General features: G+C 43.1%; 3 protein-coding genes and 1 long non-coding RNA gene across 9 annotated transcripts; 2 read left to right on the top strand and 2 right to left on the bottom strand.

Moving 5' to 3' along the window:
- The first annotated feature begins 450 nt into the window (after positions 1 to 450).
- cep70 (centrosomal protein 70) lies at positions 451 to 6625 on the top strand. Of its 6 annotated transcripts, none has more exons than XR_009667023.1 (18): positions 451 to 532; positions 1222 to 1242; positions 1571 to 1670; positions 1829 to 1952; positions 3150 to 3339; positions 3606 to 3781; positions 3881 to 3940; positions 4023 to 4122; positions 4193 to 4281; positions 4454 to 4525; positions 4605 to 4674; positions 4766 to 4918; positions 5157 to 5300; positions 5420 to 5588; positions 5877 to 5985; positions 6078 to 6157; positions 6327 to 6463; positions 6540 to 6625. XR_009667023.1 is itself a non-coding variant. In XM_061032504.1 (18 exons), exons 2-17 carry the CDS (start codon positions 1231 to 1233, stop codon positions 6386 to 6388), a joined length of 1710 nt encoding a protein of 569 aa, XP_060888487.1. In that variant the 5' UTR covers positions 451 to 532; positions 1222 to 1230; the 3' UTR covers positions 6389 to 6431; positions 6540 to 6625. The 6 variants fall into 6 exon arrangements, 5 of the variants coding, with proteins under 5 accessions (XP_060888487.1, XP_060888485.1, XP_060888486.1 ...); XM_061032504.1 differs by having other exon boundaries at positions 6327 to 6431; XM_061032502.1 differs by having other exon boundaries at positions 6327 to 6625.
- A 585-nt stretch (positions 6626 to 7210) lies between these two features.
- LOC132959606 (ankyrin repeat domain-containing protein SOWAHC-like) lies at positions 7211 to 9995 on the top strand. The gene has a single exon (XM_061032736.1). It carries the CDS (start codon positions 7470 to 7472, stop codon positions 9075 to 9077), a length of 1608 nt encoding a protein of 535 aa, XP_060888719.1. The 5' UTR covers positions 7211 to 7469; the 3' UTR covers positions 9078 to 9995.
- Positions 9996 to 11006: 1011 nt separating this feature from the next.
- Positions 11007 to 13611, bottom strand: LOC132959607 (uncharacterized). The gene is made up of 3 exons (XR_009667047.1): positions 13313 to 13611; positions 12715 to 12768; positions 11007 to 12498 (listed from the first exon to the last, which is right to left on the bottom strand). It is a non-coding gene; the product is annotated as an uncharacterized LOC132959607 (long non-coding RNA).
- A 407-nt stretch (positions 13612 to 14018) lies between these two features.
- LOC132959886 (uncharacterized) lies at positions 14019 to 17378 on the bottom strand. The gene is made up of 7 exons (XM_061033135.1): positions 17295 to 17378; positions 16487 to 16615; positions 15557 to 15732; positions 15247 to 15406; positions 14637 to 14785; positions 14230 to 14357; positions 14019 to 14127 (listed from the first exon to the last, which is right to left on the bottom strand). The coding sequence occupies exons 2-7, from the start codon at positions 16545 to 16547 to the stop codon at positions 14019 to 14021; spliced, it is 783 nt and encodes a 260-aa protein (XP_060889118.1). The 5' UTR covers positions 16548 to 16615; positions 17295 to 17378.
- Positions 17379 to 25155: the final 7777 nt, after the last annotated feature.

Genomic DNA, 25155 nt, shown 5'->3' on the forward strand with positions numbered 1-25155 from the left:
GCAGAGGAAGAAAAGAGTCTTTAATCTCTTTTTAATTTATTTCTTAAAGCAAAGTTTGGATTTTGTATTCTTTTAATTGGAAATTCAATCCAGCTGAAGTAATCTATTACAAATTAAGTTTAAAAAAAAGCGTTTTTAAACCCTCATGGATTCATTTTTTAATACATGTCAAATTTATAAATGAGGTTTAAGATGTGGTGGAACATTTCTGCCCCCTTGTGGTCACTTTTGTTAACTACAGAAGCAGATAAATAAAGACTTTAAAATAAGTTATCAGCACTTTTGAAGTCATTAAAATAAACTGCATTGTTAAATGTTCTTAAAATGTCATGTAGTTTATGGTTTTCTGTTTCATAAAATGTTAAATTTAGCTTTAATAACGCAGATATATGTTTTCTCATCATGTGTGCTACGTTGATATCGGTCCTGAACAGCGATTGGTCAGAGAGACAAATACCCACCTCCGATTGGCTGAATATTATTACGCACTTGTTTGAAATACGGAAGAGACTTCCGTCCTCCGGCACGTAAAGTAAATACAATAATAAACATCCGTAATTTGACAGTAGCAGCATATAACGGAAAAAAAACTATCCGGCAACTTACCGGGTCACTTATTCCGGTATTGTTCTTTATTAAATCCGCTTACAGTGACGTATTAACTGCTAAAATGAAGTTGTAGCGACAGAAGCTAACGTGAAGCTACATGCTAACTTTCTTACAGAGTGCTTAAACGAGGCTTAAAGAAAAGGTCTTTTTAATGTTATTGTAATAAAATAATGATGCCATTTTAGTGCCGATTTTTCTAAAATGAACTCACGATTCATTTAAGGTGTTTTTTCACATAGTAAGTGACTGTTCTTCGTAATTCGCTGCTCAGTTTCTTTAAATTGCCTGTATTTTAAATGGAGTTCCGCGCAGCATGTAGCCAGGAACGCTAAAGTCATTTACAGGCTCGTCTGTTATCGCGGAGAAGCGCTCAAATAAGAAGGTCCGTATAATGTTACTGTAATAACATACAGACAGCATTTAAATGCCGAATTATCTAAAACAACCTCAAGATTCATTTTAGTGGTTTTAATTTTTTTTGTGATGTTTGTGTTTTAATGCGCTGTATAACTTCTTTAAATTGACTGATTTTAAACGGAGTTCGGCGTAAGAAATGGCTGGGAACTTTTAAGTCTTAAAACTAACGCGTGCATCTTCTTCTTTCTCCTGCAGTGGGCTGAAATGATGGATCAGGTGAGTCAGCATGTACACTGTGTGTGTGTTATAGTCAGCTGGTGTGTGTGGGGAGGGGAGGGGAGGGGGGATGCTGTGAAAGCTGCAGAAACCTGATCACCAGTTGCACCTTAATGAAGAAAGGCACTCAGGTGATGCAGTGGTGATAGTGATGCTTGAGAGGAGTTAAGAATGGACATGCACAGTGGGACATCTCATTTTCTACAAGCAGAGAATAAGACTTTTGTTTATCTGTGGACTTTCAGGCAGTTTCAGGTAGAGCTCACGTGTGTTCTGTGTTATTATAAGTTTGAGTGTTTCTTATTTATCGCCTCTGTTTGTCTTGCAGCAGGAGCAGGTAGAGTGGGATGTTGTGAACAAACTCCTGCAGCATCATGGCTTTAAAGCGATGTACTTCACTGATCCGGCAGAGAATAAGAACCTCAACGGTGAGTCTTTACTTTGTTTTATCTAAATATGTGCAGGTTGTGTAATTATTACATCTTTAAACATCTTGTGTTTTCTCCTGTCCTTTCCCTAAAGCACATAGTCCAGCCTTATGTGTGCTACAAACTGTGTCATATAAGTGATGTTTATTTGGTCTTAGATCTGGTTCTGCTGGATAAGAAGTCTGCGGTTGAGATGAGACAGACTCTGAGGACGATGCTCACAGACTCGGAGAGACGACAGACGCTCATCCAGGAGCTCATCAAGACCAACAACCAGCTCAAGTGAGACAAACATGCTCCAGTCTTTTAATCCCACAAGAAAAATATACACAACCCCGATGCTTCGCCTTCCTCGGGTTCAATCAGTCACAGCAACAGTTCATCAACAATGATAAAAAAAAAAAATATTTTAATACTTTATTGCAGGCTGTTTTACTTCATTACAAGTTGTCATATTTCATCACAAATTTTGTTCATCCTGGCACATTTTTATATAGAATTTTTTTTTTTAAACATACAAGAATACAACATGAAATAAAATAAAAATAGATAAAAATCCAAAGAAAAGGTACGAAGAGAGAAAAGATAATTAAATTAAGATTAAAAAAATAAAAAATAATAATAAAAAATAATAAATAAATAAATAAAAAATGTAATAATAAAATTAAAATAAAACTGTAAATAGAATGGGGCAGGGGGAGGGGGGGATTGTTCCTTCACTACTCAATTAATTTAATATGATAACATTAATGCTCCGAATATTCAGAGATTTGATTCTTGGGATTTTTCTCAAGAATCTACCAAAATAAACTTGCTGATTAAAAAATGAAATTCAGTGAAGTAATTGGAGTACATTTTTTAAAGCTTCTGGCATTTCTTTGGCTTTTCGATGTGAAAACTGAGAGTTTAAATGTACTGATGTATAGGCATACCTGCAGTGTGTGGTTGGTATCTGTTTAATAATGTATCTGCCGAGTGTGTCGACCACCTGTCCTCCTGTCACACAGATACACCTGAGTGCAGGTATGAAGACTCAGCCTGATGATAGACAAACCAGCTGACTGTAACACTGCGGCTCACATTTCACCTTAAAACAAATACTGTCGTTATAAACCGCCATGATCCCCCGGTGAGATCTGAAGTTCAAAACCGCTTCTGATTGGCTCCAGTAGATCTTTGGGCTTTAGTGTAGGCAACGTGATCCTCGGCGGCAATTTGAGATTGAGGAAGATTCATTTAGTTTATCCATAAAGCAGCTTCAAAGTCGACCCAATTTAAAAAACAGTAATTTGACCTCACAGAAGACGGGAGTTTGAAGTCTGCTGCTGCTGCACAAGTCAAACAATATCACAAAGTAACTAAGAAATGTCTGCAGAGGTAGACCAGCAACCTGCAACTTCATCTACCGGAGACATTCAGAAACATTTTGTTCCTCTTTGAGTCACGTAAAAACCAGGTTTGAAAATGTTCCGTCTCCAGAGAAGACGTTCAGGAGCACATGAGTCGGTCGGCTCAGCAGTCTCAGAGGGTCTCGGAGCTGGAGGGGCTGCTGGACGTGGTGAAGACCAGAGTCCAGGACCTGGAGGACCGCTGCATCGGGAAGGCCGTCCAACAGCAGAGCCACAGTCAGCAGCTGCAGCAGGACAGGCAGGAAGCACTGGAAGCACAGGTCTGTCCATTCGTTAGCGTCTTCTTCAAACATGTGGGGACAAACTCAGAAATACTGCAGGAAACTCCTGCACACTTTTGTAAATTGAAATTAAGACAAATTTGAGGAGTTTTGAGCTGTGATTATTCAAAATCATAAATTATTGAACTGTGGGTGTCTAGGATTTCTATTTTTGTTGCCCTGGTATCAAACAGGCAAATGTGAATTTTAAGCTTTTCACACTGATCTTGTCAAAACCTTCTGGGACTGATCGTTCTCCTCCTCAGATGCTGTGTCACTCTCTGCAGCAGAAGTTGAGCAGACAAAAGGAGGAAACGGCTCAGCTGCAGAGGAAACTTTATTTCACCATCAAAGAAGAAGAGCGACGATTGGCTCGACAGAAGCAGACCTTCCAGCTCGTCTGTGACAAAGTCAGCCGGCAGGAGGCTCCAACAGAGCAGCAGTAAGAACACTTTTTTATTGAGTGATTCGTTCCTCTCCTCCACTTCTGTCTTAAGAAAGAGATGAGACGAGTTACATTTTACCTGCTCTCCGCCTGCAGGGTTTTGGAAGTGATCGACTTCTATGAGACTAAAATGAGTCAGCTGCTGGACGAGCTCAGGTATCCCCACTAACTTACATATCTCACCTGATTTTAATGATTTAAAGACCAAAAATAAATCTGATGTTCTTCCCCTCCGCAGGTCTCTTAAAGGAGAACCAGAAGCTTCTGAGGTAACCCATGATGTGAAGACCAGGAAAGGGTCGAGCCATGTGACCAGATCTTTCAAAACCGTTCTCAAGGTGAACTCACATCTGTTTGTTTTCAGATAAATCTGCCTCTGAAACAGCTGACGTTAACATCTCCTCACAGGCGTACCAGGAGCAGCAGAGAGGGAGCAAAACTCAAATAGAGGAGCTGAAGACGGAGGTGGAGCGGTTAAAACAAGAGCTGGAGACCAGGTGTGTTTAGAGTAGAAATCATTTGCTACCACACGATTGGATGTTACCACTGTGAGGTCACTTAGGGCTCTATGGGGACTGACTCACTGCAGGAGACAGACTCTAGTGGACACTGGAGGAACTGCAGCTTTTGGCTCTTGCAGGTTCTTGCTGATTGTGTTTCTTTTTGCAGACCCACACTCAAGGACGTGAAGTTCTACAAACACAAACTGCGTCGGCTGGAGATATTATACAATAACACGAGGTGAGACACGTGGTGCATTCAAGTGCAAACACAAAATCATGTAAACAAGAGTTCTTTTGATGTAATTACTTCATTGCAGGTTTCCTAAAGAAGACAACAGGCCTGAAAAGAGTGAGGACATCAGAGACGTGTGTTCCAACTATCACAAGGTTGTCCTGTTTTCATCTTTCTGCTGGTCACCTTTATGTCGTTTTCTGAAATCAACTTTTTATCTGACATAAAAATCTTTCTGACTTTTAGTTATTGGACGAGATCAGAACAATTACGACCAATCCCAGAGCTCCGCTGCGGCTCCACAGGCAGAAAGCTTCCAGCGCTGGTCCGGAGCCGGCTGAGTTTCAGACTCTCGTTCCCACGGTGGAGGTCTGGGCTCAGCAGCTCCACCTACTGAAGGTAAACAACACCTGCACGCAGAGGGGCCTGATGAGGAGTAAGAGAGAAAGGGAGCCTGCAACAGGAAACAATCGATGCTGCTTAAAAGTCAGTCCTCAGTAACCTGCTCAGGGGACGTCTTTAAAAATGTTGTACCCACTGTGAGATCCTCTTCTGTGGAGAAATAGTGACCCCTGGAGACTGGTTTCATCCTTCAGTCATGAGCGTGATGGACTGCACCATGTGTCTGTGTTTGCAGGACCTGCAGCAGAGTTTAAATAATCTGACTGTCAGACTGATGCCGTGGCAGCCGTTTGATGAAGGTGCAGAGACGGTGAAGGTGGAGGACATGATGCTGCAGGTGGACACCATGCTGGAGAACGCGTCCACCGATGATGAGAAGGTGCAGCACTTCACCGTGTTTTGAGCCTCTGCATTCATGACGGCGGCCCCCCTCATGTGTTTAATAAACCCACAGTCGTTCATGTTGGCTTCTCACTCTGCATGTTGTGGGTCCTTCAGGTCCTCAGGAGTCCGACTCGCTTCACTCTGGGCTCCATGGTGTCCCATTTCCAGAAATTGTTTGACGTGACCTCCCTCAGCGGAGTTTACCCCCGTATGAACGAGGTCTACACCCGCCTGGGAGAGATGACCAACGCCATGAGGAACCTGAGAGACGTCCTGGAGCTAGGTGACCTTTGAAGCATCGTCTTTAAATTTAAAAAGCCACAGTCGTACGTTTTCATGTAGGCCGTTTTCACAAGTCAGTAGGCTAATTATGTGTATAAGTGATGAGAGAGACCAAGTACTGACCCTTGTGGAACACTTGTAGTAGCGTTACCTGGGAGGACTTGAGGTTTGAGGGACTGTTTTATCTACTCCAGAAGAGTGTAGCTTGTATGAAATGTTTTTTAAAGTCCAGAAGGCTGTTGTAGATTTGTGTTGCAGGTGAACAGGATGTTGATTGTCTCTTTTCCAGACAGCAGAGCTCCTCCTGCTCAGGTGGTGCACCAGGTCTCCAGACTGGTTTCCTGCTCTGAGCTCAAAGCTGGCCTCCATAATGTGCTTGGAGACGATGACATAGACAGGTTTAGAAAAACAGAACACACACACATTTAGATTTGAACATCCTGCAGGAGCAGCAGAACTACAGTGACTGTTTTTTGTTTTTATTTCACAGCATCGTCGTCAAAGTGAAGGAACACGAAGAGTTCTTCCCGGCTTTCCACGCCCTCGTTCTGGACATTTTAGACTCTTTAGGTAAATCCAAATGAACGGCCTGAGAGGTGTGGCTTAAAGATCTCCAACCGAGCGTGTCATACATGTCAGACGTTTCATTCACAGACAAACACGGCGACTCTGATGATAAGTTAAAATCGTATTAATAACAAATCCAAACCTCACTGAAGTGTTGTTGTGTTTGTTTCAGGTGTGAGTCACCTGGACGACATCCTTCCTGCTCTGAAGGATTTAAAACACACAGCTGAGTGATCTGTGTGTGTGTGTGTGTGTGTGTGTGTGTGTGTGTGTGTGTGTGTGTGTGTGTGTGTGTGTGTGTGTGTGTGTGTGTGTGTGTGTGTGTGTGTGTGTGTGTGTGTGTGTGTGTGTGTGTGTGTGTGTGTGTGTGTGTTGGCCTCTCCAGTTGGCGGGCGCAGTCTCAACAAATTGGAAAGGCGGGAAGAATAATACTTGTATGCTGTTCTTGAATAAAAATTGGGTTCTGAAGGACATGATGCGACTCGAGTCTGTTGAAGTGCTAACACAGTGATTCATTGATCTACCTGTAGTGCGATCACCTGGATGACTCAGGTGGGTGTCGGCCTTTTTCAGTCCTGTTTGAATAACAAACAATCCAGTTAAATTAAAGTTCAACAGGCGTATGAGGATTAAGGATAATTAAAATGTTCAGCCTAAACAGAGAGAGAGCAGTGTGTTAACAAGACAAGTAAAGATTATAATAAGAATACTGAGACAAAAAATGATGTGTGTTTGTGAAGGAAGACTAAGAAAATACACGTAAATATAGAAGATAACCAAACAAACGAGATACTAAAATAGGTTTTTTTTTCTGAGAGGAAGAGAAATAAAGAATATTCAATACTGATGAGCCAATAAAAACAATAAACTATTCATTTTATTATATATTTTTCTAAGTTTTTAACAAAGTTTGAAGCTGGACTATTCACAAACAGGTGACATCATTCTGAAGCTGCTTTTTTTAAGGACCACTTTTATGGATTCTGATATTAAAATCTAAATTAAATCACATTCCAAGGTGTAAATAAAATATGAAATAAAACCATTAAAAAGAATAATGTTTTCGTTGACCCCCTCACGCTGAGCCTGAATGGTACAGTCCGCTGGGTCTCGGTTGCTAGGCGACAGAGAACGCCTCTAGCATAGAAATGAGGCATGCAGAGAAACTCTGCGTCACAGTGGTGTTCACTCGGGATCATAACGGATCTACTTTCGTCGTTTCTTTGCGGATGGATTAGTCGGTGTGACGGTGCGGAGGGGAGCATGTTGACACCGTTATCCCGCCGTTAAAGCTCCCGGGGGGTGACTCTCAAAAATGGCGTTGGAGTGTTCTCAGGACGCCGTTTTGGACTTTCTGAAGGAGAGAGGCGGAAAAGTGAAGAACTCGGAGCTAATCGAGCACTTCAGGTCCGTTTTCCCGGAGGATCCACAGAAGAAGGCTGCAGTCCGGAACCGGTTTAAAATGTACGTGGACACCGTGGCTTACGTGAAAACGGAGGACGGAGTGAAGTGTGTGTGCATGAAGAAGAAGTTCCGAGGGGCCGTGAAGGCAGCAGAGAGACAGCCCGCAGCCTCGCAGGTGAGCGGCGATGACGCGGCGGAGGAGCCGGCCCCTCACGCACCTGGATCAGGTTTCGGAAGTGACAGCCAGGTGAGACTTCCGCGTGTTTCCTCACCTGAAAGCAGTCTACCTGACACAGCAGAGGACAGCGGGGAGAGTGAGGGGTCTGACTGTGTGTTTGAGGAAGTGAACAGCAGCTCAGGTGAGATGGGGAACAGAGGAAGTCTTCACAGGAAGGAGTCCTCGAGGGAGCGGGCTAAAAAAGTACAAGAAATACCAGAAATATCAGTAATCCAGGCATCACCTCTACCTGTGGAGGGATCTGTGTTCAACCTGCCAGCACCTGCAGAGACCGCTCCCACAGCACAGGTAGGCGCGGCAGGGCAGGTGGAGAGTGTGGAGGCGGAGGTGGTGACCAGGCGAAGCAGACAGGTGGAGGATGATGATGATGATGATGCATACAGTCTGTCAGACAGCGAGGGGAACAGCTCCCCTAAAGGCAGCAGGAAGCATTTCATCCAGGTGATGATGAGCTCCTCCCCCCAGGTGAGACGCAGCATGGTGTTCCGCGGCTCCATCCACCTTTCCTGCAGGAGCGACAGTGACTCCGCCTCCTTGATCTCAGGTCCGGACGAAGACCGGACGTCTGTGACGCTGGACCCGCTGGAGCACGAGTGGATGATGTGCGCCTCTGACTGCGAGTGGAGCCTCTTAGTCCGGCTCCTCGCCGTCGAGCCGGGCCTCGTCCTCAGGAAGGACTTCATCACCGGGTTCACCTGCCTGCACTGGGCGGCGAAGCACGGGAAACCCGAGATCATCGCGATGATCATCAACTTCGCCAAGCAGCACGGTGTTCCCATCAGCGTGGACGCCCGCTCCAACATGGGGTACACGCCACTGCACGTGGCCGCCATGCACAATCACATGGAGGTGGTGAAGCTTCTGGTGGGGGCGTACGGCGCCGACGTGGAGATCAGGGACTACAGTGGGAGAAAGGCCTGCCAGTACCTCACCGACAGCGTCAGCGTGGACATCCGTGACATCATCGGAGCGTACGACTCGCGCTCCAACTCAGAGGACCAGACGCACAGCGAGGGAGCACGATGGCGGTTCTCCAAGGTCAACCTGAAGCCTCTCAGGCGGCTTCAGCTGGAGGACGCCGACCGCGTGGACGGCGAGGATCGACCGCCCCGACAGAAACCGGTCAGGAGGAAGTCGTCGTTCAGCAATATGAAGCCCAGGCTGCAGAGACTCCGCGATAGGACGTCGCAGATCCTCCACAGCACGTCCTTCAGGGACAGCGACGAGCTGGAGACCCGGGCGTCCTTCAGGTCGAGACCGAAGACGCATTTCTTTGGGTGAGACCAGGACTGACACGGGACAGGAGTTAAGAGGGGTTAGAGGGTTAAGATGGATCAAAGTGTGTCTACTGAAAGTTGTTGTAACAGCTGTGACATCACTCTCTACAAACACAGATTTTACCTCACAGAACCGGGAGTTGATGTTCTACCGCAGCTCATTTTCTGTGCTACAAAGATTGTGTGTGTGAACAAAACAAACATATTTGGAATCCAAAGTCGACGGAGAGAATCACCTTTCAAGGTAGAGCAACAACTCCCTGTGACCTGTGCGGTTAAATCTCTCACCTGTGTGTTTTTAAAGCGGGGGCGATCTCTGTGACGTCAGACATTTTTACAGGAGGAATAATAACATTTTGATTCCTCGTGAAAGAGGACGGGATGTTTGTGCAGCCGAATGAAGAAGATATCTGAAGCCTCAAGAACGTTGTGTCGTCTTTATCCAGCAGATTATTATTATGATGGTTATGGGGGTGTTTAAATGTTTCTATAAGATGTTCATACATATCCTGACTAATACACAGAACAGAAACGTGTTCAGCACTTCACTATGCTCACGGTAGGGCTGGGAGATATGGACCAAAACATACTAGATCTATATCGATATGTATTTGATTAACAGTGAAAACACAAGAAAAATAAACTACCTGATTGTGAATTTAAAAAGTAATATTATAAAATAAAAATGTTGCTTAAATACAATAAAAGAGAGAGAGGATTATTTTAATGCAACATAAACTATATCCATATTAACGATATTGTCTTACCCTATATGTTGTTTGAAAATATATCGATATATCTTAAAAACTCCATATATTTCCCAGCCCTAGCTCACGGTGCTCTGAAATGTTTCTTTGCTCCTCTAAACTCACATTTTCAGCTTTTTGAAGCCACTTAGAATAAAACTGTCATTACCAGCGTTCACCTGTGAGTCAGTTCATGTTGTGATATTCCCCCCCCCCCCCCCGCAGATACTCTGTGAACACGCTGACATTCCTCGCGCTGCAGGTCGGCCTGCTTCTCTTGATCCGGTTAAAGCCTCGACCTTCAGTCTGTAATCAGGACCAAAGCTGCACATTTCTGCAGCCCGACATGCCAACAAATTAACCCTTAGCGCGCTGCAGGAACAACTTAACCCTTAAAAAGGTTCCTGGTTTGAATCCCCGTCTGACAGGAGTCTCTCTGTGTGGAGTTTTGCATGTTCTCCCCGTGCATGTCTCCGGGTACTCCGGCTTCCTCCCACAGTGCAAACACATGCTCGTTAGGTTAACCGGTGTAGTTGTTTGTTTTTGTTTCTGCTGCAGAAAGAATCAAATGTCGAGTAGAAAAGGAGGAGGAGACTATAAATGTTTACAGGCGGATTCTTTCTTTTCGTTCACGGTACAGAGAACAACAGAAACCAGCGTGTGAGAGGCTGAACTCGCTCTTTGTTTGAGAAATCTAAAGTATTAAACCGTTACATAACTCGGTGTGTTACCCAGCAGGATTAGGAGTCGATCCCCAAACACTGGGCTTCATGTCAGAACTGGAGTTATTGCACAACCTGAACCTGTCGGTGCCAGTTAAAGTTCTCACCTGGAGGAATGTGGAGGTGACTTTCCATGATGTCATCATGAGTCAGAGCAGCTCTCTCTCAGGTTAGTGTTTACTTTAAAGGAGCAATGTGTAACTCTGACACCTAGTGTTGAAAATGGGTACTGCAGACTAAAGTCAAAACACTGGAGAGAGCTTCACTCTGAATAAATAAAAAGTCTCTGCAACTCTCAAAGTCTCTGGGTCGTGAACCCCTCAGGGTCATGTCATTTACACCGAGCTCTGTGTGTGTGTATCTTAGAACAGTCTATTAATATACGTTGACTGTATAATGTTCTGCACACATGAAGGCGTCACTTACACATTGATACGAACAGAAAGTTCTTAACACAAAAAAAACCAGGTGATACAAAACTTTATTTAAATTCAACACATAACAAGAAACACTTTCTTACAGGTCGTTTATGAACCAAAGAATATCTTCATGTTTAGTTTAAAAGGAGCAATATGTAGGTCTGACACCTAGTGTTTAAAAGGGGTACTGCAGTCTAAATTCACCACATTAGAGAGAGCGGTGGGAACGACTGTAAAAACCAACGTTTGTTATAGAGAGAGTCATCGCTGGATGCAAACAGTGGGCGGAGTTTAAGAGAGGCGTTAAACGTGACAGACATTCAGACCTGTGAGAGATCAGAGGAGCGAGGTCAAGGCGTGTGAAGGTGTTAACTGCAGAGCGTTAATGTCACGATGACACTGAATTCATGAACGTTTACATCCATGACGTCTGTCCTTCAGGAGGGAGCGGTTTCTGCAGACGAACCCACAGCACAGTTCATGAAGCTTCTCCTCAACGTGTGCAGAGTTTGCACTCACATAGAGGTCAATGAGAAATGCTGCTCAGGTTTGTATGGATTGTATGACGGCCTCGTACAGCGCAGCTTTGGCACACTCGTTTCTATATTGGATTTCAATCTAAGCAAGACGCACCTGTTCCTCATTCCTGATTCAGTCCTGAACCCTACAGAGTCCTACAGTCTCTTTAAGGAGCGATGTATCAGTCTGACAACTCCTTTCTTTCAATTTAATGAAAACAAGCAAAAGGGACGATATCATAGACCGTCTGTAAGAAGTACCTGCATTCTTTCTCATCTCCAGCAGGGGGCGACTCCACAAGGTCTCAGTTTTATGGTCTCAATTTGTAGTTTCAAGTCTTCTTTGCAACACCTTAATATTCATTTAGTCACTTACGGGTCATGTTTAGAGTTAACTAGACCAGAAAAAGGGGGAGGAGTTAGGGCGGGGTTCACCTGAGCTTCACCAGTATCTACCATGACAACCTGAAAAACGACGTAAACGTTTGTTTGTATTTAGAGACACTCTGAGGGAGACCCTGTTTGATTTACCAAAAATAGAATATGTTTAAAGAGCTGATGACTCAGAAGGAAGTGACCATATTTGGAGAAGTGGGCGGAGCTGTGTTGATACTTCATCCCTCCCCTACTCTGAAGAGTTGGCTGTAAATATTTTTTTTAAAGAATTTGAAATCCTCAAATCGGCTTTCTTCTGGACATTCACAAAGTGAGTGAAGGACCAAACTCAAAGCTTCCAAATAAGTTCTGTTTTTTAACTTTTATATCGTCCACATCAACAGTTCACGTTCTTATCTCTGGCGAGTCCGACCATCGTAAACACCTTCATTCAAACAGGTAAGCTCGTCTGCAGCAGACTCTCAAATACAATCATGATTTCACAGAATGGTCGATCCATTAATCCTCATTTCCTCTTTTATATTTTCTGTCGAGCTTTCAGGACACACAGAACGACCGCTGTGACCAGCAGGACTCCAGCGATTAGCCCGATCCGAACCCAGGGCAGAGACTCGGACGTCGTCACTGAGGTGGGCAGATGAACACGTTAGACGAAATACGGTTTGAGTTCCATCCAATCACAGACATCGGGATTAAACATGACGTGTGGATGACTCCACTAACTTCTACTAAACACTGTAGAAACGCCTCAGTGGAGCTTTCATGAGAACGTCGTTGCCGTGGTAACCCTCCTAAATGTAATATAATCACAATCACTAAAAAAAGTTTTTGAACGCTCACCTTCATCTGGATGTGACGTCACCGTCTCCTGGAGGGCTGCCATTGTCTGCGCCTCTGTTGTGACAACATAAACATCATCACATCATCAACATGAGGTCACAGGTATGGTGGCCCTAAAAGCTCAAAACACTGCAGCTTCAGAAAAAAGTCATGCAAAAGGATGTTAAGTATCAGATGTTAAATACAACAGCGTGCAGAAACATGCAGCAGCAAAAAAAAAACAGACAAGTAAAACCAAATACTGATAACATTTAGCAAAGCTTTTGTGAAGTTGCACGCTACGGGGCATCTGGGCCTAGTGTGAGAGCGCCCTTACATTCAGAGTGGGCCGCGGATACCCGGGTAGATTAATTCAGCGAGAAAGCTTCTTCTCCGGTGCTAACGTGAGTCTCCTGAGGGGTAAAAGGTCATTGCAGAGTCGGGGAACGAGCAGCAAACCTCTGAGCTCTTCAGAAGGTTTAGCTTCTTTTAGCTCAAAGTTTTGGTTTGGTGTGCAGAGTAGTTTTTTAAGGAGCTCATGCAGAATGGTGGTTACGTTGTTAAGTGTCGTCTTCTGCTTCGGCGCATTGTTCTTTGGTAAATTTCGGGTTAGATTCACCTTTTGCTGGCTGTGCGTGAACGTCCAGAACATTAGCTTTTAGATCAGTTGAGGGTGTAACGGTTTCAGTCGCGTCGTCTTCTGTGACTATTATCGTCCCGTAACTCCGCCTGGTATGGGTTTCTGTATATGCTGTGGTTGTGGATGAAATAAAAGGTGAAGAACGTTCATGAATTCAAAGCCATTTACAAACACCGAGCTCACTTCCTGACACACGAAGCTGGAACCTGAGGTTTTCCAGTTTCTACGTCTGGAGTCCATGAAGGATTCACGCCTCATGTTTGACCTCAGGTGGCCGTATTTTCAAACCTACAAATCGGGACACCAAATATTTACCGCAACAGTTCTACTTCCTGTCTGTACCCACCGTTTGTGTTTGTTGTTTTAATCCGGCTTTGTGTGTCTGCGTTTCCATCGCGGCCGACTGAAAACGGACACCTGCAGTGTGTGCAGAACAGCATATTCATAGGCTGCATGGTACTGTTCCAAACCGGGACATGTTAGTGTTTTATAGATATTTCATGGGGACTCGGGACACGGTGTTTGAAAATGGGACGGTCCCAGTCAAATCGGGACGTATGGTGACCCTAGCTTGAGCAGTGATTGGTCGTTTGTTGGCAGAACACATCAGCTTGAACGAGAGCATAATGTGTCTTTTAATGAGTCCGTCTGAAGTGCTACAACTTTATCTCAAAGCTGAAAGACATCAGAGGATAAAACCTCGTTGTCCTTTCATTGGAATACCTTTAAAGGTCGACTCCAGCACAGACAGATGGAATATGCTGGGTAACCCCGGCCTGGGCGACTCAGAGTCCCTGAAAGTATAAACAAAGATTATTTAAAACAACAGAAGCACGAACACTGCTCGCTGAATGAACTCTGTATGAGCGCTGACTTCACACATAAAGGATACTGACCTGGTTTTATACCAGCAGTGGTACGCCCCGTTGTCGCCTAACCGCGTGGGGCTGATCTTGAGATGATACTCTTCCGTAGAAATCATAGATATTTGAAAACGGTGAGCGTCGTCAGCAGGGTAGGTACGCTGAAAGAGAAGGTGCGACAACAGATCAGGGTGCTTATCATCTCTCTGGATGATGTCGATGAAAAGTGAGATGGAAGCTTTTTGATTTGGCAGGTTGAGCTTAGTAAAGTGAAGCTTCTAAGAATTACAGAAAGGAACCTCACAGAGACTACAGTGATGAAACAGGACTTTCACTTTTTTCACCGTATCGTCATTTAGAGCCCAGATCTGTAAATATTAGGCCCAATGCTCTCAAATATACATGTCAAGTTCAATGTGTAATAAAAACTGTATTCATACCTCTTCTCCTGTCGACACTAAGGTTTGTCTGTCCTTGGTCCACCCGACCTGCAGACTGCTGGGGTTCTGACTCCTGGAGAGCGACAGGTAACACTTCAGAGTCACTGTCTCACCTTCAAAACACAGCAGGCCGTCCTCAATGTGCGGCTCTTTAAGGGGGAGGAGCATGTAAGGAGGAACAGAGAGATGAATGAATACTGTGCACTTCATCAGTGCTTTCATGTTTTCAGGCTTTGAGTCTGAAGGGAGATGGATGGAGAAGCCGAGTCTCCATCGGCCAGAGGTCGCCTCTTAAGTGTTAGAGGCCGTACAAGCCAAGGAGGAAATGTGTGTGAAACAGATAAGGAACCAAAACAATTCATTCATTGCCTTTGTCATTTTTTACCTAATTTTTCATTTCTGTCATAAGTTCCAAATCGGATTAAGAGATGAACAGACTAGGACGGATCTGCATCATGAGCAGACTTTGCTCAGACTCAGTCTTTTTTTTCGATAAGACAAAGTCCTGCTCACTGTTTTAATTACACTAATGTGTTTTTGTTCAGAAATCATGCAGATCAGTCTATTACATTCTGAATGTATTTTTAAAGCGACAGTTCTTCTGTCTCACCGTTCACTGTGAGCCAAACTGTGGACATGATCGCTTGTCTTTGTCCCTCCCAGATGCACTCATACGTCCCCGAGTCCCTCAGCATGGTCGGCTGAAGGACCAGAGACCAGTCTCCTCCGTGGAGCTGCTCATCTGTCGGCAGCTGCACCTCAGACTGGACCTGAGAAAACACGACTGTCAATCAAAAGTGTCCTGATATTGAGGTGTTTATAGTGCTGTGATTTTAAAGCTGTAGCGACTGAAACAACAATCAGGAATATCGCATTATCGAGAAGATTTCTGCAAACATACATTACAAACAGTGTCTAACCTCAAACATCTCCCACTCTTTTTCCTCCACAAACCGCAGAATCGCCACCTTCTTCCCCATACTCGTCTCCCAGTTGACGATCCCTTTCTCCCCCAGGTAGGCGGAGCCATTACAGGGCAAGATGGCTGACTCTCCGTACTCCACCTTGAGGTTCAGAATCTGCACTTCAGGGACGGCTGCAGAAAGAAAAGTAGAGCGGACACAGAGTTCCTCCAGTGTCCACTAGAGTCTGTCTCCTGCAGTGAGTCAGTCCCCATAGAGCTTCATGTTAAAATGTCTAACTTTACAGCTGCAGTTCCTCCAGTGTCCACTAGAGTCTGTCTCCTGCAGTGAGTCAGTCCCCATAGAGCCCCATGTTAAAATGTCTAACTTTACAGCTGCAGTTCCTCCAGTGTCCACTAGAGTCTGTCTCCTGCAGTGAGTCAGTCCTCATAGAGCTCTATGTTAAAATGTCTAACTTTACAGCTGCAGTTCCTCCAGTGTCCACTAGAGTCTGTCTCCTGCAGTGAGTCAGTCCCCATAGAGCTCCATGTTAAAATGTCTAACTTTACAGCTGCAGTTCCTCCAGTGTCCACTAGAGTCTGTCTCCTGCAGTGAGTCAGTCCCCATAGAGCTCCATGTTAAAATGTCTAACTTTACAGCTGCAGTTCCTCCAGTGTCCACTAGAGTCTGTCTCCTGCAGTGAGTCAGTCCCCATAGAGCCCCATGTTAAAATGTCTAACTTTACAGCTGCAGTTCCTCCAGTGTCCACTAGAGTCTGTCTCCTGCAGTGAGTCAGTCCTCATAGAGCTCTATGTTAAAATGTCTAACTTTACAGCTGCAGTTCCTCCAGTGTCCACTAGAGTCTGTCCGTTAAGGCACCAAAACTATGGCGAGAACATCTCCCCCCATAAGGATTCAGGTGTGACTCAGACTGTGATGTGAACTCACCTGTGCTCACCTGTCCTCTCTGCAGACACACAAACATCAGCAGCACACACACAGGAGACATCGTGTCCTCTTCTCTGTTCCTACAGGACTCACACTGAAATGATGTGTTCAGGTTCCAGATTACCGTGGCTGGGAAGTGCAAAAGCAAAGTGTGGGTTCCACAAAACTGAAAAAAAGTTGTTCGGTCATGAACTTATGTAGCTGACGCGACCAACGCCATTCATCTGAAAATTCTCAGGATAACAGTCAGGGACATGATGAACAAGAATCCATTGAAAGATCTTTGTCACCTGTCATAGATTTTTCAAAATAAAATATTAAATATGACTAAAATATCAAAGTGTCTCTATGCAATTTTAGCAGACTTTACCTTTAATTATCTCAAAAACTATACAGTAAAATCTTCTTAAAATACTCAGGACCAATATATCAAAGTTCTCATTGAAATTTAAGGAAAATTAAACTTGAATTACCTCAAAAACTATTCAGTAAAACCAATTTAAAATGAAAAGGGCTTGTTGTTATCGTTGTTATTAAATTCTTATTTTATTTTCATTTCATAAACAATAACAAGTTTTCAAAATACGCGAACGCATTCCTCCTTTTTGGGGGCTCCAAGCACCGAGAGAGAACGTTTAATCGGCAGCAGCTCATCAGAGTTTAAAGTGGATTTAAGGTCGTAAGTAAACTTCTCTGAAATATGTTGATATAGGTTAACAGAAAATCTTTTTAGATAAAACGTTTAAACTTTTCTTCTTCTCTAAATAAATAAAACATTCAAACTTCAAACTTCAAACTTTAAACTTACCGTTGACAGAATCCTATGAGCACTCTGTGTGTTAAAATAACCGGAGATGTCGCCGGTCTCCTCTCTCGTTACACACTGAGGCCCCAAAACCAACCCCTACACCCTCCCACTCCTTTACGCAACCCTCCCCCTCAAAAGAGGGCATGGTGGAGAAGTGGAGAAGGAGGACACTCCCATGCAAGAGGTTTAATGATGAAATCCCTATTGTGCCCATCCATTGATCTCGGTTTCTAAGTCAATTTCCAGTATGTGCAAATGTATTGGCAATAAAAAATGATTCTGATTTTGATTCTGTTCCTGCTTTTGAACTATCCTAATGTCCTGAAATGAAAAGTACAAAGCTCGTAAACAGACACAAAACACCAGAATGCACGTTGGCATAGTGGATAAGATGGTCGCCTCACAGCCAGAAGGTTGATTGTTCAAGTCTTGGTCTCCCATTTGAGATGATTTTAGACAAGCCTAATGTACTGCAATGGAAAGGACAAACCCCCTAAAACAGGAAACAGAGATGTGATGGTGGCGTAGAGGATAAGAGAGGAGACTCCCATCCATGACGCTGAGTTATCAAATCCTGGTTGAGGCCTTCCAGACATTCTCCCATTGTAGATGATTTTAATAGAATATAATTACTTTATTGATCCCAAACTGGGAAATTGTGTTTTTTTTTTATAGAAATAGCTAATTGATCCTAATGTCCTGAAATGAAAAGGACAAAGCCCCCAAAAAAGCAAACAAAGGCACAACTTGTGTTGGCACAATGGTCATCAGAGGAGACTCTCAACCAAGAGGTTGAGTTATCAAATCCCAGTTCTCCCCATCCGGACAGGATCTGGGATTCTCTCATAGGAGAAGATTTTGATCTATCCTAATGTCCTGAAATGAAAAGTACAAAGCCCCTAAATAGACAGAATGCACGTTGGCATAGTGGATAAGATGGCTGCCTCACAACCAGAAAGTTGATTGTTCAAGTCTTGGTCTCCCATTTGAGATGATTTTAAACAAGCCTAATGTACTGCAATGGAAAGGACAACCCCCCCTAAAACAGGAAACAGAGATGTGATGGTGGCGTAGAGGTTAAGAGAGGAGACTCCCATCCAAGAGCTTGAGTGATGAAATCCCAGATGTCCTTGATCTGGGTATCTGGAGATGTTTTTGATCTATCCTACTGTCCTGAAATAAAAAGGACAAAGCCCCTAAAAGACCAAGCAAATGCAGATGTCATGGTGGCGAAGTGGTTAAGACAAGTAAACCCCATCCAAGAAGTTGAATGATCAAATCTCAATCCACCCACTCAGACTTGATCTGTTTCCTGTTTGGAAAAGTTTTTAAACTGTCCTAATGCTGAAATGGAAAGGACAAACCCCCTAAAAGAGCAATCACAGGAAGTCAACATGGTGGTGTAACGGTTAAGAGCGGTGACTCCTAACCAAGAGGTTGAGTGTTCATCTCTTGGTTGAGGCAGACCGAGGTGATTTACACAGGAGTTTATTTTCAACAATCCTAATGTCTTGAAATAATAATGATAAAGCCCGTAAAGAGCTCCTAAATTAAGAAGACTGTGAACGTACCCTTGGTGAGGCTCATGCTGGCCCTCTACTGGCATACTCAGACACCAATACAGGAAAGACCTCTCGTTAACCGTCATTGATTACAGCTGTGTTGTTTCCTCTCCACAAGTCAGTTGTCTGCAGGGAAGCAGTTGAGAACAGTCACACATTGAGTCTCAAGTCAATTAAGGGAAATACAGTAAAACAAAGTGATATTTTCAAGCTAAAGAAGACAATGAACTGAATTATGAAGCTTGTCAAACTTCTTTCTCACTACAAACAACAATAAGTGAGCATATCAACAAAATATGCTGGATAGTTCAGCTAGCTTCCTGCTGTAGCAAATATGGAAGGAAAAGCTGAATTATACTTCACAGTGACAACTGCAGTGGGTCTTAACTTTAAGACTGGGACACGTCGACACCGTTATAGAAAAGAGAAAACTTTCAAGAAGTAAGTCAGATACTTTTTCCTTTTTACATTTTATGTCTCTCTAGGTAGCCTATCTGTCTTTCTACTTGATGACTAACCTTCATAAACTTCTCTTAACAGGAACATTTTGCCATGAAAAAAACTTCCAAATGTGAGTCCATTTTTCATTATTTATTTTTCTGTCTCTATCTCCTCTGTCCAGTTTTCTTTGCTAAACCCATCTGCTGCTGTGTTTGTTTGTTTGTTTGTTTGTGTAACTGCTGGCTGTGTTCTGTTGATGATTTGGAGGTTTTGCTATGAGCTGTGTCTTGTTCTTTATCTCTGTGTGCTGTGTTTTTTTCTGCTGCTGAGTGAGAAAGCCCGCCGAGGCTTTTTAAAGTTTTAGAACTTATTGAACTTTGCATTGTTTAGAAACCTGTTTGCTGTTTGTGCGGAGGTCTGCTTGCTGTTGGTGTGCAACTTCTTCTTCTTGGCTTGTTGGTTTAAATGCAGCTTTTTATAAACAAAGCTTCTGAGTTAAAGTGTACTATTCATGCTTTTGATACGGTGGTCTATATTGATAAGTTTTGCTTGTGTTTTTACGTTGCATGAGTTGCTTCACCACCTTTTGAATGTTTGTGTGGTTGTTTGTAGCCTGGGCACAAAGCCTGCTAGCTGCTGGAAAATCTCCTCTTGCTTGGTTTGCTAAACTTAGCAGGGTGCTTTGTTTCTGAATACTACGCTATTAAATAACAGTTTTGAAGGCATGTTCTTGATACATTGATACTTTTTTGTTGTTTTTTGTAAGACTTGATATGTGTCTGTTTGCTTAAAGTTCCATTTTGAAATTCACCTAAAAAGTCATAGCCCTCATAGAAACATATCTCGCGATGGTGATTTGTTTGTTTTTTTAACTTTTGGCTGCTTTTAGCTTCTGTTATGATCAGTGTCACCATTTATAAAGAAGAAATATAGCACTTAAAGTCTTACTTAGAAAAAAAAATAAGAAAAGGGATATTTTCTATTTTCATGACACAACTGAAATAGAAAGAAATATATAACAATTTGTATTTATTAACTTAAATTTTAATTAAGTAAAAATTCAATCATAAATGGAGGTTATCTTTACATCCCTCCTACCTACTTTGTATTCTTTTTTTCCCATCTTTTGCTACTTTTTTCTCTTTCTGCTTGATTGCTGGTTTGCTTCCTCATTACTACCTGCTGTTTTAAATAAGGGATAATAGTAGTTAAGAGGAATGTGGAAAACATATGCGACTGTTACCTCCACTTGTCTATATTGAGTTACATTAGTATGCAAATATTAATAACAAATATACATATTTCACAATATCAGTAACAGGCTCAATTTCAGGACCACCGGTACAGTTACAACTATCTTCTTTGGTGAGCAGTGTTTCTACTTTGAACTTCTACTCTAGTACCAAAAGTGCTGGAAGTGGTATGGCTGCACAGTGTATATCCACGGCACCCTATAGTTTGTATGTTTTTGCAGTGTTTTCAGATTGTAACAGGTAGGTATACCAAGTCTATCATATGTGAAAACCTTAAGTCGTCTGTGTTGTCATCTCAGCCACATTACCTCATCATTGCTGGAAACACTTGGAAAAGGTGAGGGGACAGCATCCTCCACAGGTGGATCATCAATGTAGTTGTCTTGTTGATTTGTAGGGTATTGTGCTTCCTCCAACTCAGGTATGTTTTCCCCAGACTGAATATATTCAAGCCCTGGCTGTGTGGTAGTGGACACAGGATCCACTGTCTCAGGTGAGCATGGTTGGAACTGCTGAAGTGGCACAGGATAATAATCATGATCACATTGGCAGAGATGATTACAATATAAAATCCTGGCTCTCCCATTTCCTTTTTCAGGTCAGAGCTGTCTTTACCCACTCTGCGCACAACTGTGTGGATAGTGTCATGACATTGCTTTTTATCGAGAAACTTTTCATCCACTTTTTCACCAGCTTAAACATCATGTTTCTTTTGAAATGGAGTAAAGGAGACCTAGACGGACGTTTTGGCCCCACGCAGTAGTGAAATGTAACCTTTCTCGGCCGTGTATTGTTCACTTAAGAGGCTGAGTAGCCTATATGTGGGTTACGTTACAACACTAACCTGTTTTTTGCTGAACTATCATGCCTAAAGACTGAGCATCTTTCTCTGGAAAAGCTCATCCATGAACTCCTGCACTTCCAGTCACAGATCTCCTGGCTCCGGTTGGCCGATGTAACTGTCCTCCCTACGTGTGTGGGTACGCAGTTCGACAGTCAGCCAAACTCGCTTCAAATGATGAGTGAGTCAGGTTCTCAGTTGATCTTGTTTATTCATCAAGGTTGAATTCAGAGTAAAAAACTATAACAAAGAAAACGCGAAGATTAGCAAGGTGCTATAAATAACTTCACATAATTAAGTAATCAATTTCACTTGTAATACACTTATAACATTAATGCTAAGCTAATTATGCTAAGCTAAATGCTAAGCTACATGCTAAGCTAAGCTAAACTACATGCTACGATAAGCAAGTGCAAAATACAGATTCTGCAACCACATTCTGTCAAAACAACTAAGGGCTAGCCACCTTGCAATCATACATAATAAATGACTTACAGCCGTTGCTGTCTTAAGCATCACAAGTTAGTTTGCACGTGTGCTATGACGATGACAAAAGGAAGAACCTCCCGTTCCTTTTTATAGAGTGCACACTTCCTGTTTCCTTTGAAACAAGTGCACTTCCTGTATGAGTTTTTTGCAGGCCAACAGGTGGTGCCATTGCAACACATGGTGCTGTCTGATGACCGGCTCCCTCCACCTCCTGGACTTCTGTGCAGAGAAGCAAGAGGAGGATATCTATGCCTCTTTTTCCGGACGCCCTGGCTAGTGAGTTCTACTTTGAACGTCCAAAATTTCTTTATTTCAGTCGGAACTTGGTTCTGCTGCTCAGGCCATCCTGATTGAAGCCCAAGCTGTAGTTCATCATCCTCTGCTGTAGTTTTTCTTCTGAGATCAGCAGGTGTTCTGTTAGGAGGTTAACTTGTAGTTCCTCTTCCGGTAGTTTTTCATTCTGTTCTTGTAGAAAAGCTCTGCTCAGTGTTTCTGCAATATGCAAGTCTTTACCAGGCTTATAAGACACTTGCAAGTCAAAAGCCTGCAACCTCATCACCATCCTTTGAAGTCTGGGAGGGGCTTTGTGGAGTCCTTTTTTTGAACACTGTCTCAAGTGGTTTATGATCAGACTCCATCTGTACTTGTTTCTCATACAGATACTTTTTGAACTTCTCACATCCTTACACAATAGTTAATAGTTATTTTTCTATCTGTGCATATCTTTTCTTGTGTGTCAGTGAGAGACCTGGATCCATAAGCCACAGGCTGCCCCTCCTGCATTATTACAGCTCCCAGTCCTTTAGAGCTTGCATCCACTGACAACGTGACTTCTTTGTTGACATCATAAAACTTGAGCACTGGGGCATCACTTACCAGTTTTTTCAGACTTTCAAAACTGTGTTGCTGCAGTGTTTCCCAATGCCACACAACATCACCTTCCAACAGTTTCCTTAGTGGTGCACTCACTTCAGACAGGTTCGGAATGAACTTTGAGAGGTACTGCATCATGCCTAAAAACCTCATGAGTGCAGGTTTGTCATGTGGTTGTGTCATGTCCATTATTGCGCTGACCTTCTCTTGGTCTGGTTTCAGGCCTTCTGCACTGAGAATGTATCCGATGTATCATATCTGTCATTCCAATCTTGCACTTGTCTTTGTTCAACTTGAGATTGATGCTCCGTATTCGAATGTCGTCCATAACATTCACAACTCCTTCCAGGTCATCCGGTCTCTGAGCAATGCTTTTCTGGAAAACCTCCGGAGCAGATCACGCACCAAAGGGAAGCCGCTTGAAACAGTACCTACCAAAAGGCGTGTTAAAGATGCACAACTTTGAACTGTCCTCATCAAGTTGTATTTGCCAAAACCCATGGTTTGTGTCCAACACTGAGAAGACTCTTGCATTTGGCATCTCTGCCACAACCTCCTCTACTGTCCTCAGGGGGTAATGTTCTCTTTTTATGGCCTTGTTTAGGTCATTCTGTCTGCTTTTCAACTACACCAAGTTCCTCCATCCTTTCCAGTTCAGTTTTGATTTTGTCTTTTAGTGCTAATGGCACTTGGAGGGTGAATAACTGGAGTTACTGCTGGATCAATCTGAATGTGATGATGTCCAGGTACACATCCCAGACCTGTGAACACATCTTTGTAGTCGTTCAGTGCTTCAACTTGTTTTTCCACTTTGTAGATTATTTTCATCAGCCCCCTTTCTGCACAAGAATCTCTTCCTAACATAGCTGGTAAGTTGGCTATAATTATCTGAAATTCCAACTCATGCACTGCAGTTTTGTACTCAAACATCAACTTGGCCATACCTAACGGCACCACCCTGTGGCGGGAATATGTCACCAACTTGAAGCTGGACTCCAACAACGTTGCATCCTTCCCAGCCACTTGTTTAAAAATGGTGAGGGGTAAGACGTTGAAATCTGCACCAGTATCTAACCTGAATTTGAGTTTTTGGCCAAGTACTTCAGTCCTTTTTTTCTGTTTTATTTACTTTTTTAAAAATGTGTTGTTTCTTTCTTAGCACTCCTTTTTGTCACAAGTGCTCCAATAAACATTTCACTTTCTTCTCGTTGAACTTCATTCACGCTTCTCTCCATTTTCCGGAAGCCTTCTCTTGATTTCTTCATAAGACACATACGAGCCTTGTGGTTTTTCCGAGCGCACGCTTTGCACGTTTGACCAAAAGCTGGGCACTTGCGAGGCTCATGTTTGTATCCACATTTTCTGCATTCGCTTTTATCATTCATACTGCTGTCTTTGGGCTTTTTTGTAAACGTCATTTTACTTAGCTTGGTTACCGCCACTTCACCGTTTCTTCATGCAATGCTTTTCAGGTGGCTTTGTGTAGCTTCATTAGCCCTGCAGATATCAACAGCTTTACTTAATGATAAGTCAGGTTCTCTCAGCAGTCTGGCTCTAACCTGATCATTAGTGACTCCACACACGATGCGGTCTCTTATAAGTGAGTCTGTGAGGTGGTCAAACTCACAGTCCTTGGCCTTTTTTATCAGGTCAGTCACATATGCATCAATTGACTCACTCTTGCCTGGATCCTTGTGAAAAACATCTGGTGGTTAAGCCTAGTTTACCACACATCACAGAAACCAGTCATTTAATAAGCATAGTCTGGCTCCTTTTAAAACTAGTCTTACCTCACCTTGCAAATCATGACCCTGGATTGATGATTCTATCCAAAGTTTTGAGAGTAAATGTAGGAAATCTGAACGCCTTTGGAAAACTTCCAAATTCGAGATGGAGACCAGGTGAAAGGGTTGAGTGGTGACAATGTGTCTTCTCGTATCATGACTCGGCTTCTTTTGTTTCAGACACACACATCTCTTTGTGACATAATCCTCTATTTCTCGTTGCATGTAGGGCCAGTAAAAGCGATCCCTTATCCCTTATTGATATTAGCAATGTACTCCTGTCCACACCCTGATGACCCATCTCATCATGAAGTTCTTCTAGCACTGTACTTTGGTTTTTCATGGAGCACCAGTTGTTTTCTGCTTGCAGTTTTTCTGTACAACACTCTAGATCTCTAGTCTGTCCCACTCTCTGAGGAGACAGGTGATCTGCGAACTGAGTTGTTTTAGTTCTGGGCCTGATGGTTTCATTCCATACAGTTTGTACTGAATCACAGGTCCAATAGTTGGATTGCTTTTTTTGCTCTTGTGTAATTTGTCCTGTCAGAGAAATTAATGTTTTGTCTGCATCTTATCTCACATTGATTTGAGAAACCCATGGACGAAGACATGTTAGAT

Source organism: Labrus mixtus, chromosome 24, assembly GCF_963584025.1.
Source record: "Labrus mixtus chromosome 24, fLabMix1.1, whole genome shotgun sequence".
NCBI classification, from domain to species: Eukaryota; Metazoa; Chordata; class Actinopteri; order Labriformes; family Labridae; genus Labrus; species Labrus mixtus.